General features: G+C 36.4%; 1 protein-coding gene across 1 annotated transcript in view; it reads left to right on the forward strand.

Moving 5' to 3' along the window:
- ANGPT1 (angiopoietin 1) overlaps positions 1-13,119 on the forward strand; it is a 172,880-nt gene that overhangs the window by 129,253 nt on the left and 30,508 nt on the right. Inside the window, exon 7 of the mRNA XM_064442236.1 lies at positions 1,369-1,535. Within this exon, the coding sequence (XP_064298306.1) occupies positions 1,369-1,535 (167 nt within the window). The remainder of the gene's footprint in view (positions 1-1,368; positions 1,536-13,119) is intronic.

Raw genomic sequence — 13,119 nt, forward strand, 5'->3', positions numbered from 1 at the left:
GTAACAGAGCGTGAATTTTTATCACAGGCAAGAAAATCACCCAATCTTTCATTTGATTTGATCAGAAAATTTTCACAAGGGTCTTCTAAAACACTCCCAGCACATCACTGTAAGAAAATCAGAAGATTTCCAGTTTCCATTTTTCCTAGCTTTATGCATATGCTGAAAGAGTTCTTCACAAGTAAAGATTACTATTTAAAATAAATTTTATTGTTTAAAGACAACAAAAATGGAGCCACGGGTTCTCAGGAATGAGCTAAATGTTTATAAAGAAAAATAATTTTAATGTATAGTAAATTAAATTAATTACATTAAATAAAACCTTCAATTTAATGTAGTAAAATAGTCACTAAAATTTAAACAACTTTCAAACCTGGAAGATGCACAAAAATATAGGCCTAGGAATACATTGTGAAAACAGGTTATACTTTTTATTTATTATTATTATTACATGTTTGAAAATGGCATAGTTGTCTGGAAATAAGATCATATGAATATAGAAAATGTGAGGAGAGTTAGGTACCTTAAATATTCTACTGCCGTTTATTTTTCATTCTTAGAAAATAAAGTTACAGTACCCTCTCCTGTGCTTTGGATAGTCTATAGGAATACTCCTAACTCCTTAAGTTAAAGATTTCAAAGCATCAAAACATATGTAGATATCTTATTTCACCTCAACAAGGTGAGGAAACAAAAACTTTGTAGTAGCCAAAATTTTAGCCAATATGAGCTTTAGGAGACCAAGAATGACGTAAATAAATGTTAAAACTGAGGATCACCCACAAACATTGTCCTGTCCGGCAGGTCTCATATAGAGAAGAGGATTTTAAACTAAAAACTTCCCTTGTTCCGTTGTGGCAGACATTTGACAGCAAAGGAGTGGTCCCTTCTTCTTTGGAGATTAAAATACGAGTTATCATCCACAGCTAACTTGAATTCAGCATATAATCCAGGCTAATTTAAACCCTTTTTAAGCTTTTATACTGTATAGCAGTATCCTGTTTTGATTTAATTGTCTTAATGATAACTAGGGTTAACACCATAAGAAATGTATTATAGAATATGACTATGTTCAGTATTCCCATTGAAAGATATGCAAATACAGATTCATACTATTAATAACTTGTAACTGAAAAGTGATTTTCAACTGATAACCTCAACTGCTCTTCCAAATATCAGTTGAACTGCATGACACTCGTACATGGTACGTATTAGTAGACTCATTTTAGAGAGAGTCAAACTGGAGCAGAGAAGACTATGACCAGTAATTAGAATGTATAGGTAAAATAAAATTATGGTTTTACTATTGTATAAAGATTCTACCAATTACAATAATTACATATAGTTATTTTGCCAACTTTTTTCTAGGGTTTTGGTAGCCCATCAGGTGAACATTGGCTGGGAAATGAATTTATCTTTGCAATAACAAGTCAGAGGCAATATTCTCTAAGAATTGAATTAATGGACTGGGAAGGAAACCGGGCATATTCACAGTATGACAGATTTCACATAGGAAATGAAAAACAGAATTACAGGTAAGAATCTACTGAAATTCTTTTGACTCTGCTGAGTGATAAATATTGTTCATTATTCTCTTGTTAAATATGAGAAAGGACAGTAATATGATACTAATTTTCATCGAAAGTGAATAAAGAGGGTAAAAATAAAGTAGAAATCTGATTTCGCAGTAATGGAAAGTTAGAGCAAAACTATGATCTCACAACAAGGGATGATCTATTAATCGTGCTGGCTGGTAGAACCACTAAAAAATTGTATAACTTTTAACATACCTGAGACCATCAGAACTCAAAACTAATTGAACAGAAAGATTGAAAGATTTCTACCTCAGAAGCATAAAACTGAAACAAAGGACATGGGATGAAAAGACCAAAAATGCTGTTAAAACATCTGATATTTCCAAAATAAATATTCAGTGTAAATGAAGAGATAAAAAACAGAATGCTGGATCTTATTGTGAGGAGATAAAACATAAAACAAAGAGTCAGGTACTGGATAGCCTTGGTTCATCATCAGCAGCAGCAGCATGCCATTTATTATAGTTCAGAAAAGAAACATGAAATTAATTTTTTTCCAATAATAATTTTCTCCTTTGTTTAAAAAAAAACCCAGAGAAGTAGGAAACTTAAATCTGCTTATTAAAAAGGAAAAGGAAAAAAAATACCTTGGTGACAAAAGAGATATGGATGACTTAAGTGGTTTAATTTTTTTTTTTAATCATTGTTTCATCTAGACAGTACAGTGCTGGAGGAAGAAAATGAAACCCAGAAGTATATCTTAAATTATTTGTTAGAGTACATCTAGTTAGCATAAGACTTAGGAGAGAAACATATATGTTGTAAAACCAAACATTCAAGCAATAGCTTGTTAAACTAGGTGGGTTATTCAGATTTTTATATTCAAGTAACTTGATTCTCAGAAATGCTGATTGCCTCCCTCCCCCCTGGGCTCAGAGAAAAGGAAGTGAGAGCAATTTGCACTTTCTGCTGACAGGACTTTGCCCGGCTGGGACGCACAGTAGAGCCCCTACTGTGACAAACCCTGGGGTTTGTCAGAGGGCACTACTGCATAGTGTAGAAGCACAAAAGCTACATTTAGAGGAGTTTGTATGAGTTTAGATCCTGCGTGGATCTAAAGCAAGGACAGCAAGGACTGTCCCATGGCACACAAATGACAGCTCTGTCCTCCGTTGCCTCCAGCAATGCTGTGGCTGGCACTGTCCATGGCATGACATTTCCCTAGATTCAAGAAGGTGGAGCATCCATTCTGAAGTGATTTTAGGCAAAAAGTAAACGTAAGTAAAGGAAATTTCTCAAAACAGAGGCTAGAAATATTTATACAAAACATAAAAACAGCAGAGTAAAAGTGGATAATGTGGGGCCTTAATCATTAGTAGAAGATGTTTAAAAATGTAAGGAAAAGATGGGACAAATACTTGTCGAGTAAGGAAAAATTTCAAAGGACAGAGTTACACTTAAGTCTAAAAGTTATGATGAAAATCAGAGAAGATGCTGGGAGTATTACGCAGAGGGTGAATTAAGATGGCTGAATTTGCTAACAAAAAGTGTCTTTTTTGCTCACATTCTGTGCTGAATAAGGACAACTTCTATTACTGAGGAATCGGAAGGATGCTGAAAACTTAACTTATGTTAAAGCTTATGTTAAGGAAGGATTTCTTTTCAGGACTCATCCGGGTTCATTCATGCTAAAATAGCGAGAGAATTTCTTGTTTTGTTTCAGAATACTAGACTGTATTTGTAGTAAGTAGAGCAGCTTCGAAATGCTTAAGGGATAAGTCCATGTAACGTGCCCAGAGTAGAAGAGGAGACAAAGAGTTTTGGGGTTGGGCTGCAGCATTGTCCCTCCAAAAGTCTGGGAACCCTGCTGGGAACTGTGACCTGAGACTGCCTCAGGTGCTAACTACAAACCAGGACCAGGACATGGGCTTAAGAAATTATGTACACTTGCCTATGTATATTTGATTGATTGCCCTTTTTCTGGCACGGTTTTAGCCTGATCTCCGTAGTACTTTCCCAGGCAATTCCTGAACGAACTGTGGGAACCCATAGAGCAAGGACTTTTCCTATACACACTGTGAAGCAAGGCCATGTTAGTGTGCTGGGGAAGAAAGTATAGCCATACAGACATGAACTGTGGTGTGCCACTAGCTCTGAAGACCAAAGAGCAAACCTTAGCCCAAGATTTAAATTTTATTCAAATTTTGATATGTCCTTTGCCATCTGTAATAGACTTTGCCTCAAAAAAAGAGCCTTGAAAGGACTTGGGCATAAGATTTGCTTCACTGCCTTGGTTGATAACACAGGCACTTGGACATTTCTCGAACAGATTAGTTTTAATACATTGATGGACAGTAAAGTAGCCCTGGAAAACCATCCTGAGTCAGTCTAGGCCTCCAGGATGTTGGAAAGGCAAAGGCAAAGTCCAGTTAAAGGCCAGAATGAGCTCTAATTCTGTCTGTATGGCCTCCTTAGAGTACAACGGAAATTCCTCTGTCTAGGGAACCGGGTATTTCAGTTCCATTCATGTTATTCTGGAATAAACAGAGAGGGAAACATGAAGAGGTAAAAAGGCTCTGTTTATCTCTGTTGGCCCTTTGGGTTTCAGATTAATTCTTCAATTATTTTTACTCAAACACATCTGAATATTTAAAGAAAATAACTAAGTAACACAGGGAAAATTCTGGAAATAATGAAGTATAAACCACATGTAAATCTAAATTGGTTTTCATACTTAACAAATGCACTATTGCCCAGTCCAGACAGATATATGTCCAACAGACATTTTGCAATCCACAATTATGTTGGTTTCTTTTAGAAATTATTACAAGAATGCATCCTATGACATAAAAACTCTTTCTTTTGCTTGCCAGCATCACTATCTCTGATAGAAGCAACTCCAGAAGGCAGGCCAAATAAAAGCCTGATTATTGAATCCTAAACGGCTGGCCACCCTTCAGAGAATGCTGTTTTCTCTTTATCTGAGGAGCTGCCATTAAGAATTTAAATGATTCCTCTGAAGTTGAAAACCACAGTTCCCACCCTCCTGCTCGCAATGCCTTTCCTTCACAGTTGTCAGGCATTTGCCATGTTTGCTTTCAATGCCCCAAATACAGAACAAAACAATTTTCAAAACTGTAGTTGCTGTTCATTTGAAATAAATTTGCCAAACAAAGTACTCTCTTATTTTGGAAGCTGTTAGGATTTTCTGCTAGTGACCCGCATTAAATTTTGCTTCTTCAACACTGTTTGTAAAAATAAGTCATTGTAGGCTGTCTGCACTCTACACTAGTTTAAAATAATACAAGTTCACTAAGAAATAATAACCAGTAAAGAGACAAGTTTCCAAGCTGGTCTGTGCAGTAGATCAAGGAGATCTGAAGTAGAGAGAAGGTATTGAAATGAAAGGAAAAGCTCAAGAAGTGGAATATCTTTCATTTATGCTATGGCAGTACCTCATACATTTGGAAGACATGAAAAAAAATTTAAGGTTCCAGGTCTCATGTTTGAATACAGCAAATTAAAAAAAAAACAAAACAAAACCCAAAACAAAGAAAGAAAAGAAATACTATGAAGTGATAAAATGTGTCTGAGAAAATATGAAAAATCATTTTCATGCTGTTTTTCCAAAATCCAGCCCCAATATTATGCAAAGTTTGGTTCAGTCTGGATAACTCCCAATTGGTGATTTCAGAAGGGTTCTGTTTTTCCTCTGGACTGTTTGTATTCTTTTTACTACTTTTTATTATCCTAAAGAATCTATGATTTAAAAGAGTAATGCTGAACACATGTATGTTAAAAATATACTTGCTTCTCTTTCAAAATGAGACAGCTCCAAAAGGGTTTCTGGGAATGCAGAATAAAATCTATTTATCCCAGATGATGACTGCATAGAAAAAAGTTGTGGTGAGAAGGTGGATACAGAAGCAGTGAATGTATAATGATAAATGACAACTGAAACAGGAAAATAAATGTTGCACCACATGTGAAACCTTCAATAGTATGGAAGTTTCTAAGTGATTAATTTCCTTTAGAAAGCCTTAGGCTTCTTATCTACACAAAACGATTACACAGAGGCTGTCTGTAAATATGATGAAAACTATCTCTGCCAGTTTCTTTGCAAGGCTTACACTGTGGCAAGTAAAATCTCCATAGAGTAGGAAGAGTCAGATCTTGCAAGCCCCATTTAGCAGTGTTTCTTAATTTAAGTCAAAGGAATTTTTCATAGACCTATAAAAATGTAAGTTGAAAGAGACTCAGAAGACACAGCCTCTCATCTTTTGCTGTGCAGACCCTTCTTAGCCCACTCTTGATAGTCTGTTGACATTGTCTGACGTTCTTAGGAGCTGTACAGATATGACACACTGCTGCTCTGACCTGTGTCCTCAGACCCTCCAGAATTAAACAGGAAAAGTAACCATGTGTTGGGATTTCAGGCACCATGCTTCATAATCCCACCTATTCATTAATGAAAGCAGATATACAGATGCTGGATTTTGAACAGCAGCAATTTCAGCCTACCCGCACATCTGGTTTTGCTGTTCATGATACAGGAGTAGCGCTTCCAAGCAAGACATGGGATAGAGAATGGGGGAAATATAGTATTCAATTGGCTCAGTTACTTGTACCTCAGAACCCTTAGAGAGGTTGAATAAACCCTGACCTCCAGATAACAACATAATCCAATATTTAGTAATTCTTTTACTTAGAAAAGCTTTGAATTGCTGCAGTTTGGATGCTGGAGTGCTCCAAGGCTCACTACCTTTGATCCTGTCCATGGAGGAATATGATTAAATGATGAGGCAGTGCTGCTAAAGTGAGCAAGACTATAGGATTGCTGTAGGTATAGGTGAAAACTGATAAGGGACAGAGAGCATCCTAACTTCTGTGTATGACTCATGTACTTAAGATGATGACTGACCTTTGATAGTTAAGGAGAATAGTCTTTATATTGGAACCAGCATGCTGAGGAGATGAGGAAAACTTATGAGAAAATGAAAGAGAGCCTACAAACATTACTAGTGGAACAAGCAAGAGACATGTTGGCAGAATATCAGTTTTGTAGGGAAGAATTAGATGTATGGGTCCTCAGAGGCAAGAAGTTGATGGAATTTGTTGCAAACAGGAGGGAGAGTCACTGAAATTATTCAAATCACTTCAAACCACTGACATGGTCCTGTGATTCATACAAATCTAGGTAGCACAGTTTCCAAGCTCTCCAAAGTACCGTTTCTCTCCAGGCTTTACTTTGGGAAATCAGATCAGGTTTTGAATGTAAACAAATAGTTTTTAGACTTTGTAAGACCTGGTAGCAGAAAGTTTTTAGTTCAGTGTGTAGAATCATGAATGATTGAATAGGCTGGGTTGGAAGGGACCTCTATGGGTCATCTAGTCCACCCCCCCATACAATAAGCAGGGACATCTTCAACTACAGCTATGTTGCTCAGAGCCCTGTCCAACCTGGCCTTGAATGTTTCCAGGAATGGGGCATCTACCACCTCTCTGGGCAACCTGTTCTAACTGTTCTAATGTTTCACCACCCTCATTGTAAATAATTTGTTCCTTATAGCTAGTCTAAATCTACCCTCTTTTATCTTAAAACCATTACCCTTTGTCATATCACAACAGGCCCTGCTAAAATGTTTGTCCCCACCTTTCCTATAAGCCTCCTTTAACTATTGAAAGGCTGCATCAAGGTCTTCTCAGAGTACTGGATTTTTTAGGGCTTGTTTGTTTAAGAGTTTGTCATTTTAGTTTCAGCAATAGTATTATTTCTCTCCGTTTTCTTAGGCAAACTAGGTAGGTAGCCTGGAGCCAGGGGCCTTGTTGTAATGTTAATCCCTGATTTTTTTTAAGGTGGAGGCTATTGATTTATTTATTCACCATTAAACTAATTAACCATTAACTAATGCTGGAATTTGTTACAAAAAGTTCTTACTTTTCTTTCTGTAAAGTAGAGAAAAATTTTTTGTACAGTCCTTTAGATTGTAACAATGAAAATGCTGTAATAAGTAAAAGGAAGTATTATTTGAGAACATGACTTTTATGGCGACAGCTGGTTTTGTGTATCTTTAATTTAAAAATATATTTCACAGACTATTGATGTTTCAGCAGCAGGACATTAACAGGCCATTTGTCACTTTCCTCAGTGTAAAAAACCTCATTTGTAAATAATGGTGTGGTTCTTTGTTATCACCCAGGTTTTTCAGTGCTGCGTTTGCCATAAGTAACCTGTTTTCTTCCTGTGTCACTTTAGTAGTTTATTCAAAACAGGGAATCAGCCTGACTTGTAAGTTTTTCTGAGGCATCTACCTAGCTTCTTCTGCATTATCTGTATCACAGTAAACCTTCAAAGGGGCCATTCTCAGATGGGGAAGACAAAGTACAGTGGAGGACACATAGAAATGCTATCACAAAATAAGAAAATAAACACAGATCCTCTGAGACCCAGTTCTGTGCCCAGACCCCCGTACTTTTCTTGCCAAATATGAAAACTACGGAACAACTCAAAAAATAGACATGGTGCAAAAATTTAAACCCATAGTAATTCACTTTTCTTTGGAAGCTTGAAATTCAATTTGCAAGTCTACTTCAGAGGAAATATCCATGCAAAATCCTATTAACAGACAGAATGATATCTGTGGTATGCATACTTTCCATGATTTGAAAATATATTTAATATTTTTTCACCAAACAATGATATAAAATTCATAATATGGAAAAAAGATTTAATGACTTTATGTATATATGAATATCTGGCTGAAATAACTTTATTCTATTTAAGAACCCTGTCAGTCCAGTTATATTCCATGAAGTCTAAATACTGGAAGTGCAGGGATTCAATTTGATGCCCATTAACCGGAGGCCTTTCTGGAACCAGGCCAGTGTTGCTATATTATATCAGTGACTAAAGCTCACTGGCAGTCCATGTACTATCTCCAAATGTAAGCAGAAATGAAATATAACATTTTCTCTGACTAACTGAAAGTTGGTGCAAATATACTTGTGGAGTTTATGAATAATAAAATTTAACTTAATCCACATAAATCCCTATGTATACTATCCATCCACAGCTGGTCATTTCCCACCTCTTAACTACGTAAAGCTCATTTGGAGTTCAGTATACAATAGCCATGACTATCCTGAAGCAGGAACAGAGGTTTTATTCTTCTGTGTTATGGAATATAATGAGATTTCATATATACTGAATATCATAAAGGAGCAACTGAGTGGAGAAGGGGAAGTGAGTAGTGAGAGAGAATGGTTGGAACAGATAGAAGAAGGACGATATGCAGCTCCTCAGTGGGAGAGGAGAGGGATCTGTTGGATAGTGGATTAGGGAGAACTGGAGCGCTTTCCCCCACCACATGCCCATTTTGGTGGGAAGATGGCTGGGGAGCAGGGGGGTGGTTGTCAGCACCAAAGCATTTTTTGCTTGTATTCCCTTTGAGAAGCAAGAAACTGGGTTCACTTTAGCAAAATAGGCTCTCCACAAAGTACTATGTAATTCTTTGTTATCCCCCTGAAACTTCATAACTGGTAGCTCTGCAAAATCCAGTGACTGTCTGCCATGTTTGAGTAAAGAATGAGCACAGGCTGCAACCATGAAAACACAGCTGTACCAAACCCAGCTATAACAGACATTCAATACCAAACTACATCTGTCCATATGAAGAATAATAATTGATTTTCCAAGAGCTACAAATTGCTACAGAACTGCCAATAATATCTTGTACTAACATAGTTCACCGAACTGTCTCTTTCACATGACAGAAAGGTGTTGATGATTACTTTTCTTAGCTTATAACTTAAATATCTTTATAAGTGAGAAATTGAATTTGGAATTGTGTTATGTAGTTCATTACAGGTGTCATGGCACAAATAATTCCATACACAGAAGATGTATTATTTAATCTGAAAGAGTTAGGTATTTGCAGTTTTCATCATTAGCCTTAGTCTTAAACAGTTCCATGTAAAATGGATACTGCTATTAGTCTTCAGGCCCTTTTGATAAAGATTATCTACATATTCAGTTACAGTAACATACTCTGGAGAGCACAAGCCTCCTCACCTTTCTGAATCAATTGATCACAGGTGTGAATGGCATTTCAGGCAATATGAAAACCTCTTTTTAGAAAGTCAAATGCCGATTCATATATGCAAGGTTAACCCAGAAATGATACAATTTATCAGACAGTATCTGTTAAAAAACATCATTAAAAGCCCCTAACATTTCTTTTTGTTTTATTTTGGTGACAAATAACATCAGAGCTCTTTAATGCACCAATATCTAGGATATGGAGAGAAACCAACAGAGGTGTTCCATAAACTCTGGGAAATTCTTTACCTGAGATTTTAGAAAAGTACTGGTATACAAGCTTTACAAGGTGTACACTGTTGGTTGTACAGCAGACTTGCTTTCTGGGAGGACAGTAAAGCCTCCAGTGAGTTACTTGGAATATGTCTGATATAACAGTGACCTAACCATTTCTGTGCATCCATTTGTTCATCAATAAAAGGTAGATATCTATTAGTTTATATTCATTATTAGATCTTTCAAGCCATCTTCAAATTGTTGCTGTCTTCAGTTTTGGTTTTCTCTATCCTTTTCCTTCCAACTAGTTAATTTTCAATTGCCTTCTCCAGATTGACATATTTCCCTCACTAAAACTGGATAACTCTTCTCCATATACTCATTTTCATGTACCTGCAGAACCCAAATTCCAGGGGTTTTTAATAGGCTATTGATAATAAACGTTCAGTAATTAAGTTTGATTGTGCACTTATGTGTCTATAAACTTTCATTTCTTTTGGTGTTTCAGGGCTTTTCAACCACATAGCTGGAGAGAAATCTTGTTTTCCAGTATGTTCCACCACAGCTATTGCTATGGGACATAGTGGGCATGTCATTATCTCCTCCTCCAGGCTCCTAGATTTATTTTTTAAGAAAAGGAAAATACATGAGTAAGACAAAAAGTATCTTATTTTCCCATAAAGCTTATCTATAATAAAATAAACACATCAATTTAAACTACTGATTACTTGAGACAAGAAAAAAAATGGTTTGTAACAATTTACTAGGCTTAAACATAATCCTGGATTTAATGAATTTAAGTGCTTATTCACAAATTGGACATGGTTGCCTACAGGTAGGTAAGATAAAGATTTTCAGTGCTAACATTAAAGCTGTTGGGCCCTAGGAACAGACTGCAGGACCCTAGCTGAGACATTCGATTCTCTGTGCATGCCTGGGGAGAGATAAGCTCCTTAGACAGAAGCCAAATCAGGCAACACGCAGGGCAAAGAGCTGCCTGGAGTCAACCATTAGGAAATTCTGAAAACAGCAAGGCCTCCATTTATATCCACTGATGGTTCACAGTCCACAGCCTGAAGGTAGGAGACAATGTCCTGTCTTACTCAGGAAAGAAACGAAAGACCCTGGGTTAATGCATTAATTTGCTAGAGGGGATCCAGACCATAGTTATTGCTTCCCAAGAGAAAGCAGCCATCCATGCGGCAGGCTAACAGGCTCATCAGTGAAGCTCTGATACTGTGCAGGGAAGAATTCACTGCTTAGTGAATGAGAGGTACTGGTTCATTTGACAATGAGGCAGGAAAGGGAATTCTAAGATTATGATACCTCTTCCATGGATTATGTCACATTTTGAATAAAATAGGCTTTGATTAAAAGGTGCAAATATGTTACGAAGCATTGAGGACTATCCCTGAACCCTGAACACTATACAAACAATTCTGCTACAGATTTACACTTGTATTCCCTCTAAGACTCAGTGAATCTTGAACAATTTTCTGCAGTTGGACACATGTTGCTGGTTACAGCACTGTTGTGAGGGAAGCTTTGTGGTTTTAAACCTTTCTTTTGCTGAATGAATAGAAACCACAATTCCTACATGGTGGGTAACCACTCAGATCAGTAAGTTGTTACATGAAAAGTGGAGAGTAACAACCACTGGTAGCTCAACTACTTATTACCTGGTGAGGATCTCTACAGAAAAAAAAATTTAGCAGACCTGTGTGAGAAGAATATCTTGCAAAGCAAGAACAACATAGTGAAATGCCTTCTGAGGCCTACTACACAGGCATACAAATCAGAGAGAACTCTTTAATGCATGTTAAGTATTGGCAGAAAAAAAATCTATGGGAACTCAGTAGTGGTCTTGTTACAAATTGTAGCTCAGTGGAGATTTCACCAGCTATTCCCCAACTATCAGGGCCAGGCAGAGCATGACAGGGCACCTAAGAAAAAGCTGCACAAGCTTTTGTAAGGTAATGGTCACTTTTTTAGTTCTCCAAGGTAAAATGACTACTCTTATCTTGTTGGTATTATCTTTATGAGTAATCTATATTGTTATTCTTCTTGCACAGTGTTTCTCTCTTTTAAGCCTCTGTTGCTTTATGTCACCTCTACATATTTGTATTAAGAAAGAATGTCAAACAAGTATTTTAACAGTTTATAAAATCCTGGTGTGAATCAACCTCACTGTTCCCAAGGTAAGAGCCCCAATTTTGCCAGTAACAACACCAAGAAGAGCTGTTTCTTTAATTTATTTCTGTCAAAGCATTTACAAAGAGCTTAAACCAACTGATGTTTGTATTAGTGTAGAATATAGCGTAGAAACCAGTAACATCGTTTCTTCATCTCTTCTATGCTTTGACATGAAACAATTCCTGAATAAAAGAACATTGTGAAGCTGAGACACTTCTGCCTATGTGCCACTCCTGAGGAATTTTTTTAATATCAAAACTATTGTGTAGGATATACAGACATCTCCAAGATCAGATGGCATTTAAATTCAGGCTATCTATCACAGGGACATAAGTGATGTGACAGTTGGCTCTATTTCTATAAAAACCTAAATAATACAAAACTGATTTTAAATGTTACAATAATTTTCTTAATTAACAGTTGAGTATCCTTGTCACTTTTTCACTGTTTAAATTTACTTAATTCTTGTATAACATCATAAGTTTTAAAACTCTACAATTTACAATGATTATCAGAATGTAGATTAGCATAGTGAAAATTTGTGTATGAATTGTAAAGGATATGTATAAGGGCACGTCAAAAGTTACAGATGGATGCAACATCACAGTGTGAACTTTTAGACTTTCATTAATATTTGCTAATCACTGATACATTGATGATTTAAGATTGCAACATAATGGTTCTATAAGTTTAAGGTTGCAAACAGTAAAGGACTGTGAGAGACTAATGCAAAAGCAAAACGTAGAATGAGAAAAAAAATCTTAGTAAAAGTCAGGATTACAAAATATCTCTGTATTAGAATAGTTTCTTTAATGAAGATTCCATGATTGTATCATTCTCCTTACTATTATCTGTGAATGTTGGGAAGTGGAGTACATTTTCAGGATCAAAATTCAGGTCCAGCTCAAAGTATTTAACCTGGACATTATTCTTGACATAACCTTGATCAAAACTGAAGAAACTGACGCTTCCAAATCCCAGTCCAGAAAAGGCTGAAATGTGGATACAAAGAATGAGATGTGCCTCTGATTTCAATTAGAAAAATTATATTCTTCCTGTGGTGGCCAAGATCTCCAT

The sequence above is a fragment of the Phalacrocorax carbo genome, chromosome 2 (assembly GCF_963921805.1).
Source record: "Phalacrocorax carbo chromosome 2, bPhaCar2.1, whole genome shotgun sequence".
Lineage (NCBI taxonomy): Eukaryota > Metazoa > Chordata > Aves > Suliformes > Phalacrocoracidae > Phalacrocorax > Phalacrocorax carbo.